Source organism: Capra hircus, chromosome 13, assembly GCF_001704415.2.
Source record: "Capra hircus breed San Clemente chromosome 13, ASM170441v1, whole genome shotgun sequence".
Taxonomy (NCBI): domain Eukaryota; kingdom Metazoa; phylum Chordata; class Mammalia; order Artiodactyla; family Bovidae; genus Capra; species Capra hircus.
The window spans coordinates 66,571,405-66,589,299 of NC_030820.1; the positions used below are offsets into that span (position 1 = coordinate 66,571,405).

Genomic DNA, 17,895 nt, shown 5'->3' on the forward strand with positions numbered 1-17,895 from the left:
CTCCTCTGTCCATGGGATTCTCCAGGCAAGAATACTGGAGTGGGTTGCCATGCCCTCCTCCAGGAGATCTTCCCAACCCAGGGATCGAACCCAGGTCTCCTGCATTGCAGGTGGATTCTTTACCGTCTGAGCCACCAGAGAAGCCCAAGAATACTGGAGTGGGTAGCCTATCCCTCTGCAGGGGATCTTCGCAACCCAGAGATTGAACCCAGGTCTCCTGCATGGCAGGCAGATTCTTCACCAATGGGGCCATCAGCGAAGCTCAAAACACACTGTTGGCAGTTGGAGCCTTGCAAATAAAAGCTTACTTTGCTGCAAATACCCGCTGTTAGCGTTTGGCTTTCTGTGTGGCAGGCACATGAGCCCTTGCTCGCTAACACAGTGTGGTAGCCAGTAGCCACCTGAGGCCACGGAGCACTTGAAATGCAGCTAGTCCTAATTGAAATGGGCTGTCAGTATAAAATATATACCGCATTCCAAAGACTTTGTATGAAAAGAAGAATGTAAGATATCTCACTCATAATTTTTATGTTGATTATGTGTTGCAATAACAATGTTTATTATACATGCTTATTAAACATAGTATGTTTCAGACATATTAGGTTCAACAAAATACATTACTAAAATGTATTTTACCTGTTTCTTTTTTTTAATAGGGCCACTAGAAAAATTTAAATTACATATATGACTTGCATTTGTGGTTCACATTATTTTTCTACTGAACAACACAGGTCTTAGGGGAACTGAGTTGAAACACATCAATTGACCAATTCAGCATTTATTACGGTCTGTTTAAGAGATACTTGGTCCCCACCATTGAGGACTTCAGATAGGAAGTGACGGGCAGGTATATCAACATGGAACTAAAAAGCCACTGTGATAAATGTTTGAGTTGGTCCATGTTCCAGGGTTCTGAGAAGAAATCTGGGTAGTCTTCACAGAAGAGGTGACTTTAATGTGAAGCATTATAAAATGAATAGGAGTTCATAAGCTGAGTAAGGAAAAAAGAGCAGTATTCCAAGGTAAGAGGTTGAAAGTGCATGGGATGTTAGAAGAGAAACAGGCACTTCATTGTGATCTGAACATGGCTGTTTGGAGATGGGATTGGAGACGGAGCAAAACAGTTGTAGAGCCTTGAATACTGGTTAAATTTAGATCTGAGGGAGGCACTAAAGCTAGGGAAAGGCTCTTAGCATGAAGTGGCTTGTCCAGATGCTAGATGAGCTCACCCACTCACTCTCCTCAAAAGCATGATCAGACCTTGTTTGAATGTGAAAAATAAACTTTTATTTCAGTGCTCGCTGTTTGTGGCTCAAAAGCACATCTACTGCTTGCTTGGAACCCAAAAGCGTTTATAAAACCATAGGGAAATAGAGCAATATTTATATAGAAGGAATATATACTGGCTCATCTTGTGTTTCTCCTTGTGCAAAGCAGAAAGTTCTAAGTGCATCAGCGTGACTTTCCCCAAGTCCCTCTCTGGGGCTTGGGGGCTCCCTGGGGGCTCTGACCCCACTCACAGAATTCTCTCCCACTTCCCTTCTCCAGGCTGAGGGAACCCCGGTCACGTGGAAAGAGTGAGGAATAAAGTCAGAGATGGCAATTCGTGGGGTCCCCGAGCTCAGTCAGGGGGGCAGGGGCTGTGTTCCAGGACTCTGGCTCTTCAAAGAGGAGATGGTTAAGATGCCAGTCTTGTTGGTGGGTGATCAGCACAGGCAACTAAGGCTATTGTGAAGTCTAGGCATTGTGGTGGGCGGGCTCATGGTTAGGATGGGGGTTTCTCGGGGGGTCTCTTTCCCCCTAGAAATGGGCTCCCATGGCAGATGCCTGGGCACAGGTGGGGGACCCAGACACAACTGGGGACAGGAAGATGGTCATGGTTATGGTCTCACACTTCGAGGCATCCTGTGACCCAAGGCTCTGTGAAGCCCGGGAGGACAACCTGCTGTCATTGGCGAGGCTGGGTCATACAAGGCACCGGAAGTGCAGAGCTGGGAGGGCCTTGGAGATGAGCTGGTTCAATCACTCCCTGTGACCAAAGAGGAAACTGAGGCCCAGAGGAGGGGAAGGCAGTAGCTGGCCAGGCCTGGGGCTCGAACCTAGGACTCTAAGCCCTCCCTGTCTCCTGTCCTAATTGGATCCTTTTTGATCAGGTTCCAAATGGCCTCTCTGACGCAGCCAGGTCAGGGCTGGAGTGGTGGATGGGGCCCTGGACGCAGAATCAGAAGGGCCAGGCTCCTTTCCTGTGCCTCTACATTAGCCAGTCTTGCAAATACCCAGGATCCCACGGGACCAGGGCCAGCCGCCTCCCTTCTCCAAGCCCAGTCTCCTCAGCTCCCGCTCTGCAGTTTCCCGTGGGGACTGAATGGGCTGATGGGCGTGTGAGCACCAGTAAGCCCAGGAGGTGCCAGGCACTTACTAGGCGCCTTGCCATTGTGAGAGGGTGGGGGAAGTATTGGGTCAGGGCTGCTGGGAGGTGAGGGGACTTGGGGTGTGGTCTGTTCCTGGGACCCTCCCCATCCGCACCTGCTCAGGCTCTGCCAAGGGCCCCCGGGGTCTGGGCTCAACCTGGGGAAGGGGTTCAGGGTACTCTAGGGAGCTGAGTTCCTTGATCCAGTCACTGGGCACACTTTCTTTGCCTGCTCCCAGGAAAGGGGCTCTGACGTCGATCAATCAGTTTGGCGGGTGGTCAGTGGCTTTTCCAGGGGCCTCTAGGCTGGGAAGGGAGGGGGAGACGGCCTACCCCCTAGGCCCAGTCAGCCAAGAGGAGGGCTTCCACAGTGCAGGCACAGAGCCTCCCTCACAGGTGAGGGGCGTGGGGAGACAAGCTCGGAGGTCAAGGTGGGCGGGAAGGACATTCGATTCCAAAGGGCCCCCGCAGGCAGCCCACCCCTGCCCTGAGGTCCGGGGCCCAAGGAGGGGCAAGTTTTGCTCACTAGCTTGGGATAAAGACTGGGGTCAATTTGGGGGCCCTCGGTGGCTGGGGTGGGGCTGGCACGAGGACCCCTTAGGCGGGGCCAACGATGACGTTCCTGAAGCCCTTCACGGCCTTCAGCCTGTCGCTCTCGAAGTTCACCACCAGCTTGTGGCGGCCCACGTACAGCGGCAGCAGGTCCACCCTCACTTTGACTTCCTCCCCTGCCTCCACGGGGTCCGGGCTGGGAGAGAGAGAGAAGGAGGGTGAGGAGAGGGGCCCTGGCCTGGTCCCCATGATGAGGCCAGGCCGGGATGACACGTGACTACTGAGATCTCAGTCCAGCGCCTCCATGGATGTACAGCTGAATAATGACAGGATAAAATGGGCCCTGCTCATAACTCTCAAGGGCCTGGGCCATCCGCCCTCCTGTGTGTGTATGAGAGTGAATGGTGTGCCAGGGCATAAAAGTGTGGATGCTCACGTGACCACATGCATGAAAATGCACTGAGCTGTACCTATGTGATTTGTATTGTATACTGTATGCAAATGATATTACAACAAAAAAGTAAAAAACAAGTGTAAATGCTCATAAGCATATGTGTATATAGACAATTATCTGTGAGGGTACACGGCATAGGCACGCGTGTACACCTGTGTGCATGGGAGGATCTGTGTGTCCTGAGGCAGGGGTTTAGTGACTGAATGTGTATCTGTTCAGGTGTGTGAATCGTGTGTGCAGGATGCAGCTGATCTGCGGGTGTTTGGACGAAGACCAGTGTGGGTGAGTGTGTGGGTGATGAGAGGAGGGGGTTATAGCCCAGGGCTTGGCGTCCAAGGGTACCCGTCCCCTCCACGAGCGTCCGCCCTCTGCTCCCGGCCCTGGGGGGAGGGATGGGCACTTACGCATCCACCGTCTTCTGCCCCTCGATCAGGCCAGACCCCTCCACAGTGAAGGTGCAGCCCGACAGCGCCTCGGTGAGCGGGTTCCGCAGAGACACCTCAGCCACCAGCTTGCGGTTCTGCTTGGGCTCTCCCAGGATCTGGAGGAGACACGGGGCGGATGTCAGGGGCAGCAGAGAGGGAGAGGGGCCCAGAGCCCCTCCAGGGCAGGCAGGGTCCCAAATGAGCCAGGTCCATCTCTGCAGCAATTTGGCCCCATGTCTGCACAGCTCCGCCGCTGTCATTCCTCGCCTCGCCCAGAAAACACGGATGATGACTCCTGCCCAGGCCTCCTCCGTCATGGAGGTGCAGAGAGGCTCCACGTGACCCACGGGATGTGTAAAGTGCCTCCTTCATTCTAAGGTCTGGGGTGGAAAAATCAGAGGCTTTGGAAGCAGGCTGATCTCTGTCCCTTCCTTGCTGTGTGACCTTGGCAAAGATACCACCTTCTCTGAGCTTTGGTTTCTTCACAGGAGAGAAATGCCTGACTGCAGGGTTCTCACGAGGATTCACTGAGCTAACATATGCAAGATTCTAGCAGACTGTCCGGCACACAGCACTCACTCCCCACCCCGCCACCCCCTGCCCTTTACCATTTATTTGTAACGGCAGCACTTGGGGACCTGGGGCTGAGACTGCTCCAAGTGAATCACTGTGATGACCATGACGACGCTGATGGTCAGTATTAATCAGCTTTTATTGCACCCTCATGACATGCTGGATACAGTCTATGTGTTTCCTGTAGACGCACAGCTAATCCTTATAACACCCATTTTACAGATGAATAGACTCCAGAGTCTGAGCCCTTAACAACTCCACCCCTTCCTGCCCCACCAGGGCCCCAGGACCTCAGAATCTTGCCTTAGGAGTTTAGCTTTTAAGGGCCCACAGTTCTGAGATCCCTAAATGTCATGATTCTACTACTGTGGGATGTGCGGATTCATTCCTAGAGGCTGTGAGTCCCAAATTCTGTTTCACGATGCTTTTCTCTGATGAAACTAGATCTGAGGAACCCTGGGGCACCAGAGATCTTGAGTCTGCAGGGAGGGAGGTACATGCAGGTGTGGGATCTGGACCTGGGGACTCAGCCCTTACCCGGATCTTGATTTCTGGATTCTCCAGGTAGATGTCCCTCTCGGCCAGCAGGTAGCTATTGGCAGCCGGCTCAATGAGAAGGCCCCGCACCTTGATAAGGTTCGATTCGGTCAGGCAATCACAGTACTTTTCGTAGAGGATTCGAAGGGGAATGCTCTTCTCTGCAGAAGGGGAGAGGGGAGAACACTCATGCCATCTGAATTGTGGCCCCCACCTCTCCTATGGCACCTCCACAAGGCACAGAGAGGGCAAGGGATGAACTTGAGGTCACACAGCTGGTGAATGACTGGGCGGGTGCCAGCACTTTCCCCCACCTGCCCTGGCTCTAGCACTCCCAGGAAGGAAGTGGGAGGAGTGGCCTGGGTTTTAATCCTGCCTCTGCCCTTTGCTACCTGGGGATGCTGGGTAAGTCACCCTACCTCTCAGGATGTCCATTTCACCCAAGAGGTTGGTGGAATTGTACCCATTTTACAGATGAAGGAACACTTCTGCCCATAAGTGTTCAGAAGGGGAGAGTTGGTCCTGTTTGGACCACTGACTGACTGTGTGAGCCTTGGGAGACGACCTCCCTGCTCTGTTTCTGCTTGTTCCCTCTCTGTTCCCAGGAGCATCTGGATCCCATCGGGCAGAGATAAGACCAGAGATCAGTTCAGAGTAAAAGTCACACAGCGATGGGGTGAGAACGAAGCTGGCAGGGCCAACCTCCCTACTGCAGAAAAGCAAAGTGTGGATCTTAGCCCTGTTTCTCAGACAAGAACATGGAAGCCCTAGGGCACCAGGGTCAGCTTGTGAGAGGCAGGCAGGAGCAGTGGAAAAGGGCACAGGAACTGGACTGATTATCCACATACCTCAGAGAAAATTCGGTACACATACACAGTGGAATATTACTCAGCTATAAGAAAGGATGAAATAATGTCATTTGCTGCGACATGGATGGACCTGGAGGTTATCATACTGAGTGAAGAGAGACAGAGAAAGACAAATATCAAATGGTATCACTCATATGTGGAATCTAAAGAAATGATACAAAGGAACCTATTTACAAAATAGAGATTGAGTCACAGATGTAGAAAACAAACTCCTGGTTACCAGTGCGGGGAGGGGAGGAGGTGGGATAAATTGGAAGACTGGGATTGACATATACATACTATATTTAGACTGCTGCTAAGTCACTTCAGTCGTGTCCGACTCTGTGCGACCCCAGAGATGGCAACCCTCCAGGCTTCCCCGTCCCTGGGATTCTCCAGGCAAGAACACTGGAGTGGGTTGCCATTTCCTTCTCCAATGCATGAAAGTGAAAAGTGAAAGTGAGGTCGCTCAGTCGTGTCCAACTCTAGCGACCCCATGGACTGCAGCCTACCAGGCTCCTCCATCCATGGGATTTTCCAGGCAAAAGCACTGGAGTGGGGTGCCATTGCCTTCTCCGATATTTAGACTAGATAACTAATAAGAACCCACAGGGAACTCTGTTCAATACTCTGAGATGACCTGTCTGGGAGAAAACAGCGTATATAAGTGTATAACTGACTCACTTTGCTGTACAGCAGAAACACAACATTGTAAATTAACTATACTGTAATTTTTTTAAAAAAAGAGCGAGAGAATCCACAGGCTTATGGCAGGCCCTGCTTGTTCACGTGGTCACAGAGAACCTTGGGAGAAATCTTTTCTGTGTGTGTGTGTGTGTGTGTGTGTGTGTGTGTGTGTGTGTGTGTAAGCTGCTCAGTCATGTCAACTCTCTGTAACTCCATGGACTGTAGCCCACCAGGCTCCTCTGTCCATGGGATTCTCCAGGCAAGAATATGGAGTGGGTTGCCATTCCCTTCTCCAGGGGATCTTCCTAATCCAGGGATCAAACCCAGGTCTCCTGCATTGCAGGCAGAGCCTCCCCCATCAAACAAGAATGTTGGAAGGATGGTGCTGAGACTCCGTGGAGCCCAGTCAACCATGATGGGAGATGCTGCTTCCTCTTTTTCTGTCATCTGCTCCCTTTCTCCCCGCAAGAGACTCGAGTTTCCCAAACTCCAGTCATTCGCGTGATGTTTCACACATCTGAGTAAATCCTCATTATTTGCTCATTATTTTTCTTTCAGTCCGCTTGCTTCATACTTTTCAACCTTTTCTGGTTAGGGAATCTTGTTACCATTATTTGCAGCAAACCTGTCTATTTACCACAAGTAGGAGGAAGCTGGTAAAAACAAACACCAGCAAACAAAGTCAAGTTCATTCAATTCAGGCTCATATTCTTGTCTGCTGAGAGCTCTGAGTTTGGGACCTGAGTTCGCGGTTAATGAGGGAGATTAACAAGGGTCAGGGGTGCTCAGGCCAGTGAGCACCCGCTGGGAGGTCATCTACAGAACCGTGAAGGCCTGAGCAGATGACCACCTTCTCTCTGCATGGGTCAAGGTGTAGGTCCTGGCCATGCACACTTGGTGTCCCCTATCCTGCTCTCTGAAAAATGAGCGCCCAGCCCTCTCGTCACTCGTTCCCCGGGTGGACCTGCCCCAACCTCGGCTCCGATGACATAGAAGGGAAAAAAACACAGCTTCTGCCAAAAAGGACAAAAAGGAGTGAAAAATTCCTGGGTCAGGACTTGGTGGAGCGGAGTGGAAACTCTGACCAGTTCCACAGAGAAGAAGGAAAACACAGCTCTCCAGGAGTCTGGAGGGGGTGGCCCCCACTGTTAACTTTTCCAGGAGGCTGAGGTCAGGGTGGGACTGGACCTTCGAGAATTGCCATCCACAGGCTAGGGGCCTTGGCCTGGCTTCGGGCCAGCGCTGGCCGAAAGAAACGTGTGCGGTTAGTGTCACTCATTCCTTAGATGGTCCCTTTGATCATCACAGCGATTGTGCTGCCCCACCTGGAGGGGTGAGGGCCCCAGAGAGAGGGGGCGCGGGCAGGAAGGGGGAGAGCCGCAGAGCCAGGAGGCCAGAGTAAGGGCTGCTGGTTTCAGTTCAGCTCTCCTAGGCCTGGCTTCCTGTCCACCAGCACGTGGAAATCCCCTGGATCTTATCATCACAGCATAACCAGCAACTAAGCCAAAGTTCAGGGTCTCAGAGGGTGGGAGAATCAGTCTCAGGGTAACCTTGGCCTGGGAGGCCTTAATAGCGCATCCTGGCCTAACCCCACCCTCCAGCTTGAGGGCAACGCCCCAAACTGCTGCCCTCCTCCGCTTTCTCCCAACAGGCTGTGCCCCTCGGGGGTCTATGGAGCAGGTGGGACCCCTCTGCTGTGAACACTTTCCCAGGAAGAGACACCAGCAGGCATGGCTGAAGCAGAACAATGCTGTGAGGAGCCCAGATATATCTGGGAGGCGAAGTGTGACTCAACAGCAGCCCGGGAGGAAGTTACTCTGGCATCTTGGTTCAGGTTGGGCTTCACCTTATGAAACATATTCCAGGAAAGACCCTTCCGCCCTTTGAAGCGGTGCTGAATGTGAGGAAGAACTGACAGGCGTTCGCACAACGGGGCTGGCGCTCTCTAAAGATGAACCGGGTCTCTCTTGCCTTCGGAGGTGGCCCCTACTCTGTTTAAGGAGTGGGTTTCCTCCCTGATTCAACCTTTTACTTAAAAAAAAAAAAAAGAAAAGAAAAGATGAACCAGCCTTTTTTCAAATAGGGAAGCTGAGGCCTGAAACTGAGAAGAGAAATACACAGGAGCTCACAGCCTGCAGGCAGAATTGCAGAAACTAGGACCTGGGTGTATCCCAAACATCCCACACACCTGGAAGGCCGGAGTCCTGCCCCTGACTTGGGGCCCGGAGGCAGAGTTGAGACCCCCGTCCTCCGGACACCAGCAGGGTTGGCCATGACTCAGGAAGCTCTGAGCCCAGCCTGGAAAGCACTGTCCGGCATAGCAGCTGTTCAGCAAAGGTGCTTCTTGTTCTCCCCACACCTATCTGCACTTGCTCAGTGGGGCGTGAAGGGCCCCACCATGGCTGGGCACCACTGTACATCTTTCAGATCTCTCCAGAACACACATCTCCTTCAGTCCTCAGAGCCACCCACGAGGGGCGGGTCAACACCCAAGACTGACAGCTGAGTGTGGTGTGATGCCTGAGGCTATACATCTAGAAGGTGGGAGAGGTTCTTCCCTGGCTGTGCAGTAGTTAGGACCTTATACTCCCAATGCAGGGGTGCAGCAGTTCGATCCCTGGACTGGGAACTAAAATCCCACGTGCTGCCTGGTGTGACCAATAATTAACAATAATAATAGAAGGTGGCAGAGCCAGATTCAAGGCCAAGTCTGGCCTCTGCATATGTGTTTTAGCAGTGAAAGTGTTGAGGCCCTAGCTTTGGTACCAACTGGCTCTGCCCCCAAGGCTTCCCCACTGCTCCAGGACCCTGACCGAGTCTGCTCTGTCCTGGAGTACAGCTCCAGGAGTGCCTGCTGTGGCCTGAGATAAAGGCCCTAGAGCTGACTGATGTTCTACTGAAACCACGCTGTTCCCAGGTCCCCTCCCAACTCCAAGACTCCCCTGTCCTCGTCATGACCGTAGGCTCCAAACGCAGAAGCCAGGAAAGGGCTGCTGGGGGAGAGACCAGGCTCCACGCTCCGTCACTAAGTGACCTCATTAGCCACAGCCCCGCTCAGGGCCTCCGGCTTATTTTTAGGGAGATAACCAGGCGTGGTGACAAAGCAGGCAGTGAAACGGATCAAGGAGACAATGACTGTGCAGGCGGCTGACCAGGAAGAAAGAGCGACAGAGGCTCAGCCCAGGGGTGAGGGCTGGGTGAGCTGCTGACATCATCTCAGCCCCAAACATGGAAGAGGATCTGCTCCCAGGGAGGCCCAGCCAGGCCCTGGAGCATATGTTCATGCATAAATGTGGGGTCTAGAAGAATGGCACAGAAGAATCTATTTGCAGAGCAGGAACAGAGACTCAGACATAGAGAATGGACGGGTAGACACAGTTGGGAGAAGTGTGAATTGGAAATTTAGGATTGATATATATACACTACCATGTGTAAACTAGATAGCTAATGGAAAGCTACCGTATAGCTCAGTTCAATGTTCTGTGATGACCTAGAGGGGTGGATAGGGAGCAGGGGGTGAGAGGGAGGTCCCAGAGGGAGGAGATATTTGTAAACATACAGCGATTCACTCTGCTGGACACAGAAACTAACACAACAACGTAAAGCAACTATACCCCCAATTAAAAAGATAGAAACCTAAGAAGAGAAGATCAAGGCTTTTCCCATCACTGCTGGAGCAACACTGTCTAATATGGCATCTTCCAGCCACACATGGCTGTTTAAATGGAATAGAAACTTTAGACCCGTAGTTGCACGAGTCACACTGCAAGCGTTCAATAGCCACATGGCGCCAGTGGTCACCGCACTCAACAGCACAGATATAGAGCATTCTCATATCTCCGACAGTTCCCTGGGCACCACTAGTCTTGAATCTCTTCTCCCTGAGCCTGAGAACCTCCAGAGGAACAGGAGAGGTTCTCTAAAGGGCTCTGGGGAGAGACAGCTGCAGCGTGAGTTACTAGAGACAGAGGGAAGGAATGTGCTGGAAGGGGCAGTAAGTAGAGAGTCTGGGAAAGCACTCAGGGGTCACATGAAGATGAGCTGAAACATAACAGAATAGTTGCTGCACGTACAGGTTCAAGTTTCTATCCTGTCACTTCCTACCTGTGTGCCATTAGGAAAGCTACTTAACCTCTCTGTTGTCAGTCTTCTCAACCTGAAAACAGGGGCCATAAAAGAATCCACCTCCTACTTCTGTTATAAGAAAGAACTGGGTTGCTATTTATAAAGTGCCAAGGATAAGACCAGCCCCGCAGTGAGGTAGATTGTACATGCTCAATGCTCAGGGCACGATCCAGTCAGTGTGGTCAACAGCTGCTCCAGGAACACAGAACCTTACCGGAGTAGGGCTCCAGGGAAAGGCTGAGCAGATCCTTGGTGCCGCACTCAGGTCCCAGGATCCCATTGTAGCTGACGGTGCGGGCACAGAGCAGGAGGCGGCCAGTGTGCTCCTCGGGGGTGCTGTTGGTGATGTGGGCAAAGACGTCGAAGTCGCAGCCCCTGTTCATGCCCTCGCCCACACGGATCCGCATGGCCACCCCTGTCTCCTCTTTATCAACCAGTTTGTTCAGGTGGTTGGCTCTTGTGAAGGCTTCCCTCTCCTCTGGGGACCCTGTGGGGATAGGGTAGAGAGCTTCATCACAGCTGGACAGGGGATCAATGAAGAGGAGGCTAGGGGCAGAGCAAGCTGGCTTCTCAAAGTCTTGGTGACTCAGAGCACCCAGAAGGAGCCCCTTCTTTACATTACTGTGCCAGGAGGAGGAAAGAGTATTTTATTTACTTCCCACAAGAAAACTCCTATACATCCCTCAAGACCCATCCCCAAATGACCCCTCCTCCAGGATGCCTTCTCTGACTACTTCCCCAGGATGACTGACTCCCAAAACCTTTTGGAGTTTCATAGCTGCCATGTTTTGTTTGTTTGTTTGGCCCACTAGGGTTTTTTTCTGTTCATATGCTTACCCTCTCAAGTCTCTTGGGGACTAAGACTGTGTTTCACTTAATCTTAAGTCAAACCCAGTGCCTACAACAGTGCTTAGTGCCTAGCAGGCACTAATACAATTCAAACTTTCTCATCTCCAAGCATTTGCACAGGGCCTGCTTTTACCTGAAATCCTTTCCATCACTTCTCCAACTGTTGAGTTCTCCAGCAGAACTGCCCCTCCTTTATACCATTTACTTCTCCCCTACGTGCCTTTTATTTTTTCCCAAGTGTTGTTGGGTATATATCCATTTCTTCTATTAAATCAACAGCTCTAGACATTTCAGAGGCCAGGGAAAGCATCTTTTCCTTCTGATTTATCCCTTCCTGCAGGAGCATGGCCACTTCACAGCCAATCCCCAGGCAGCCCTTCAAAGGTCAATGGGGGTCAGATGAGGGCTGTGGTTTCTTAGTCACTTCTGTGAAACCTACTGTGCTTGGAACACAGTAGATGCTTCAAATATATCTGTCTATTGAATCGGCCACTGGATGTGCAAACTAAACCACTTTCTTTTCCCACTCCTGATGTAACATTAGTAGCAAAAAGAAGCTTCATCTTTGTGTCTGACTGAGCCCATCTTATTATCTTTAAGCTTCTTTTGGTCCATTTCTCTTTAAACCTTTCCAATCTACCTTCATACCCACTTCCCCAGCTCTATATGAAACACTGCAACGATAAACACTACAGTTTCTCTTCCATGGAGCTTCTCTTACACGGCCCCTCTGGACTTCCAAGCCTCTTCAGCACAAATACACTGCAGTAAAAGGCATGGAATTGCCCATCTATTGTAGCTCCCATGACTAATGAGTACTGTTAATAAGGGGCTTCCCAGGTGACACTAGTGGTAAAGAACCTGTCTGCCAATGCAGGAAATGTAACAGACATGGGATCAATCCCTGAGTTGGGAAGATCCCCTAGAGGAGGGCATGACAACCCACTCCAGTATTCTTGTCTGGAGAATCCCATGGACAGAGAGAAGCCTGGAGGGCTACAGTCCATAGGGTCACAAAGAGTCAGACACGACTGAAGCGACTCAACACAGATGCACGCACTATTAATAAACATGGACATCCTAATTTTTTGTTACGATGCATGCCTCTCCTGTATAACAGCCGTCCCTTCCAGTTTTACTAAGAGTCAAACCAACCAAGAAAGTGAGGCTTAAAAACCAAATGGAATCCTTTTGTGGAATATAAAATTCTTTCCCTAAATGAGAAATCCTTTACCTTTGCCTCCCCACCACACAGTGTGTGTGTCAAATTTGTACTTGTTTCTAAGGAATTTCTTGAAATAGACAGTAACCTACAGATCACTGTCATGACCAGGCTGCCAGATAAATACACACACACACACACACAGAGGCATGCCCACCGGGCGGGGAAAACCAGCTGCTTATCTGCAAGGCAGTGATGAGCCCCAGCACCTACCCTCCGGGTACTTGTAGTTGTGGGTGATGTCCTCCCGATCATCTCTGCCCACACTCTTCGTGCTGATCTTCAGCCCCACCACCAGGGAGTGGTTGATGGATTTGTGCAGAGACCCATCGTCCTGCCGGATCCAGTCCACCACGTCAGCGTTGACTTCGGCAAAGACGAAAGGGGCATCATATTTGGTGCTCAGGTCACCCTCTTTGATGGCACGAACGGGAACCGGGCCACAGCAGTAAGTCCCTGGGGTGGGGGGAGGAGGAGACAGAGACGGACTTGGGCTGATGGGAGGATGGCATCTCCCAAACCTTCCACAATCAAACCACATGTGGGTAAAACCCGCAAGATGATACAGCACTTTGACCCAGGAACTCCATTTCTAAGACAGCAGCATCAGGTAAGAACTCAGAACTCCCCGAGAGGAAGTTCCCCGTGGTCTAGTGGTCAGAACTCTGCGCTTTCACTGCTCGGACCTGGGTTCAATCCCTGGTCGGGAACTGAGAGCTGGCAAATCTCACAATGCAGTCAAAAAGGAGAATTCCAGGGGACTCTGGAACTCAGCTTCTGGAATTCAAATCTCAGCACAGCCTCCTATTAGCTGTGTGACATTGGAGAATTCATTTAACCTCTCTGAGTCCTGGCTTCATGTGATGACATTTGTACCTACAAATGAGGACTCACAAACTCTTATCCGCTATGTGTTTGATAAAGAGAAATGTATCCCAAGGCACTTTAGGAAATGAGGGAGCCAAGTGTAGGCAATACTTTACAAGGGCGTGTGTCTGTCTGGTTTCCTGCCCAGAATGAGAGTAGCAGTCAGAGCCCGACACAGACGCAGGGAGTGTGTGCTGACTGAATGAACAAGAGAACTCATGAACAAGACAGCTTGATGCTTATCTAGGTGTGGTTTACAACTGCCTCAAACCAGTCACAATTGCAATGTTGAGGATTAGAGGCTGTAGCTATATTACAATGCATCTATCTGATGGAACATAACATTCAATTAAAATTCAAATCACAGAAAATGACCTGATACAGATCTGCTAATGCTATATGGAGAAGCAAGGGGGCCAGGAGAAAAGGTCATGTGCAGCCAGAGTTTTTAACCTGGGGCCCATGGATCCCCCCAAGGCGCAGTAAATAGAATTCAGGAGTTCATGAACTTGGACAGGAAAAAAAAATCGCCTCATTATTTTCATTATATTTTGATAACACTTTTTTTTGATTGTGCGAGCAGACCGCAAACCACAGTCTTAGGTGCACTTGTGACCTGTCACTCATAAGAACCACAGATATTTTCATATATCTTTATAGTTGTCACAGATAACTGAAAATAGAGATTATGTTCATCTCTATCAAGAGATTAGGGAAATTACTGACTCTATCACTAGATCATGTTATGTAACACATATATTACTATATCACAAAAATATTTAAATATTTTTTGATAACCATGTTTCAATGGAATTCAACCCTTTTTCCACTCCTGATTTAACATTAGTAGCAGAAAGAAGCTTCATCTTTATGAAGGTATTATATTCAATATAGGTGTTATATTGTGTGCATTTAAAATATTATTCTGAGAAAAGAGTCATTTAAAATTATAGGAAACTGTGTGTAAATGTTCATGAAATTTCTTTGGGGGGAAGAGGACAAAGATGCTATTTGATTTTTCTTTTCTTTGTGCTTCTCCATATTTTCTGCTTTTCACAATGTGCATGAATCGCTTTTCAAATTATAAAAGAGGTGTTTCATAAAACACCAACACTCAAAGTTCCTTTGGAGTCAGCCAGGCCTGGGTTAGCATCCCAGCTCTGCCCTTCTCTGCCCTTCTCTGGGGAGTCCCTCAGGTGGGTGGGTCCCCTCCAGTTTCTGTTTCTTCATCTCAGTAATGGGGCCACTCCTGCCCAACCCACCTTCGCTCTTCTCCTGGGGCGTGGGGTCGAGGGCCTGCCACCCCTCGTACCCCGGCTGCAGGTCTGGCCTGGTCATCCACGACTCCACCCAGCAGTGGAAGTTCCTGTTGGGGAAACAAAGCAGAATATGGAGCCAGACTCACACGCAGACATTCGCGGTCACCTCCAATGTGCTGTTCACATTTGCCTTGTCCTAAGCTGAGCCCATCACGTTCTCCCAACACTTTGCTCTTCCTCCAAGGGTCCCAGCCAGGTATTCCTTCCTACACTGAGAGTCATCCTCAACCCCTCAACCCCTCTACCCACTTCCCTTCCCCTCTCAGTGGCTCTGCAAGTCCAGCTGACTTGACTTCCTAATTTCTTGATTGCCCCTTCTTTTCCAGCCCACAGGCTCTGCCTGGATTCAGTCCCCATCAACACCCACCTGGACCACACCCCACCCCCTTCCTTCTGATCTATCCCCACAGTCATCAGACCACTCCTCTCCAGTCTGAAGCCTTTGGAATCAAGCCCAGACCCCCAGCCCGCAGTGCAGACTCTGGACAAGGCGTTCTCCTTTCACGTGTCCTGTGTTGATTTTCCTTCCTCTTGGCCTTGGCTCCTGCTGTTCCTGCCTCCCTGGGAGCCTCTCCAAGTCCTGTTTCCTTTTGTCCAAATACTGCTCAACTTTTAAACCCAGTTCAGAGGTGACCTCATCTGAGACATCGCCCCATCTCCTCTTCAGGTGACCCTCCCTACTGGGCAACCCCTCACCAGATCATCTCGCTCTTGTCACTCTGGATCTCCCCGTACTCGTTGCGGAAGTACTCGATGAGCAGGTTGCTGTTCTGGTCGTGGGCTGAGTTATAGTTGGTCACGACGCGGGTGGGGATGCCAAGGCACCGCAGCACTGGGTGGAAGACATGGTGGAGAGAGTTTAGGGGGTAGGCTAGGGCCCTAGAGACATCTGCTCTGCCTAGGCCTCCACATACCCATCTGTACCCCAGGGAGCACTGTACTCATTGTTCAAGTGGTGAGGTTGTGCCATCACCTTGCCCAGACAATGGTGCCCACCTTGCTGACTGCCCGCCTCTCGCCTTCACCTCACAGCTAACAAAAGAAGACTCTAAACGCAAATCTGACATTAAGAGTCTACTGCTAAACCCTCAATGGCTGTTCACGGCCCTCAAGGTCAAGGCCAAACCTCCACTATGGGCCTTGCCTTGCGGGATCTGGCCCTTGATCAATTCCTGCACACTTTGCTCCAGCTACACTGCCCTCCAGCATGCCTTGTTCCCACTTGCCCCAGGATACTGGCGTATGCCCATCCCTCAGCCAGGAAGGCCACCCTGCCAGATTTAGATTACCCCATCATCTGCATTCACAGTAAGACTAGCGATGCATCATCACTCTCAATATATGGGTATGTGAAGGATTCTTTAATTAGTCCTCTGAGGGCAGTGAGTGATCTGTCTTATGTTACAGTCCCAGAGCCCTGCAAGACCCGGCACAGACTAATTGGTCAAATGGGATGAAGGAAGGAAGTAGAAAGAGAAGGAGGAAGGAAAGGAGAAAAGGGATGACAGATTCAGAGCGAGGAGTGAGCAGTGGGGTAGGCAGGAGGCAACAGAGGTCAGGACCCTTCCGTTCCAGCCCCAGCTGCTCCAGGCTGTGCGGCCTGGGGCCAGTCCCTTCACCTCTCTGGGCCTTGTTTCATCCTCTCTGGCTCAGAGTTCCAGTGGTCTGGGGCTCCACTGTGGACCAGGAGGGCCTCCACTGTGTCGAGGCACGGTTTTCAGAGAGGCTGGTGTTGCAGTGGTAGGTAACGAGGAGGCAGGAGGTCAATTGGCATCTATAGACCATAGAATCCTGCTCAAATAGTGGTGCTGGGTGTTCCTGACAGAAGGGATTATGCGTGCTTTTTCCCTTTCATTTTTTAATATACTTTTTATGTAAAATGTAAAAGCAACATATTCTCAGGGTAAGATAAAGAAAGAAACATTTAAAAAAAGAAGTGAAGCAGAAAGGCCTACTAAATACAATCTGTAGGACTTTTGTTTTACTTTTAGTTTTGATGAGGTTGAGTCTCTGCGATGGGGGAGAGTCAGGAATGTGAACTTTGCCCAGTGCCTGCCATCAATCAGGGCAAAAACTTCCCCGAAGGCCCCAGATTCAGGTCAGGAGATGAGAGAGCCCTGGGAGGAGGGAGGAAGGAGCAGCTGTGACCTTCCACCTCTTGCCTGGTTCTTGTGCCTTTTGGCCTGGGTAGGGACACTCCCCACTCTCTGCTGCCCGTGGGGAGAGCTGGTGTTCCAATTCCAGGCCTTACCCCATCACGACAAGTTTCAGAGTACAGACTGCAGGCTGGAGGAGGCTTGTCCCCACTGACCCAGGAGCAAGGCTCCACTCCTGTCCCTGGGGATGGGGTCCCTCGGGGGCCGCATCCTCACAGTCTAAGACCAGGAGGCTGTGCCTGAAGCGGGCCCACCTGGTTCCATTCCTGGCTGTGCAGATCACCAGCTTTGTGACCTTGGCCAAGCCACTTCTCCTCTCTGAGCCTCCACTTCCTCCTCTAAGAGGAGCTAATAATAGCAGCTTGTCGGGATGCTGTAATGATTCAGAGAGGGATGGGTGTGAGCAGTCTGGCAGAACAGAAAAGTGTGTCACTGTGCCCGTCACTGCAAGTATCTGTCCAATTACTGTTGGCCAACTAACGGACACAGAGAAGATGTCCCAGGATCCAGCTGAGGAATCCCACATGTCCCTGGAAACCCCGAAACCCAACCTAACCTGACTGACTGTGCTAAGTGACCTCCCCTGGGTCCTAAGAGCTCCCTGTGACTTAGGTTAGTTACCACTGTCTCCGTTTTACAGGTGAGGAAACTGAGGCCTGGAGACCCCGATTCTCTTGCCCAGGGATTAGAGGCAGAGCTGGGATTCAAACCGGAAAGTCCAACTCCAGTCCCTGGGCTGATCCACTATTCAACTCCCTGCAGAAACCCCACAGCTGGGACTTCCCTGGTGGTCCAGTGGCTATGACTCTGAGCTCCCAATGCAGGGGGCTGGGCTTTGATCTGTGGTCAGGGAATTAGACCCCACATGCTG

The 17,895-nt window shown here is 50.9% G+C and overlaps 1 protein-coding gene across 1 annotated transcript in view; it reads right to left on the bottom strand.

Annotated features, from left to right (window-relative positions):
- TGM2 (transglutaminase 2) overlaps window positions 536-17,895 on the bottom strand; it is a 34,885-nt gene continuing 17,525 nt past the window's right edge. The window contains exons 7-13 of the mRNA XM_005688548.3: window positions 15,565-15,700; window positions 14,812-14,915; window positions 12,896-13,138; window positions 10,826-11,098; window positions 4,952-5,112; window positions 3,821-3,957; window positions 536-3,158 (exon numbers count right to left, since the gene is read on the bottom strand). Of these exons, the coding sequence (XP_005688605.1) occupies window positions 3,008-3,158; window positions 3,821-3,957; window positions 4,952-5,112; window positions 10,826-11,098; window positions 12,896-13,138; window positions 14,812-14,915; window positions 15,565-15,700 (1,205 nt within the window). The 3' untranslated portion in view covers window positions 536-3,007. The remainder of the gene's footprint in view (window positions 3,159-3,820; window positions 3,958-4,951; window positions 5,113-10,825; window positions 11,099-12,895; window positions 13,139-14,811; window positions 14,916-15,564; window positions 15,701-17,895) is intronic.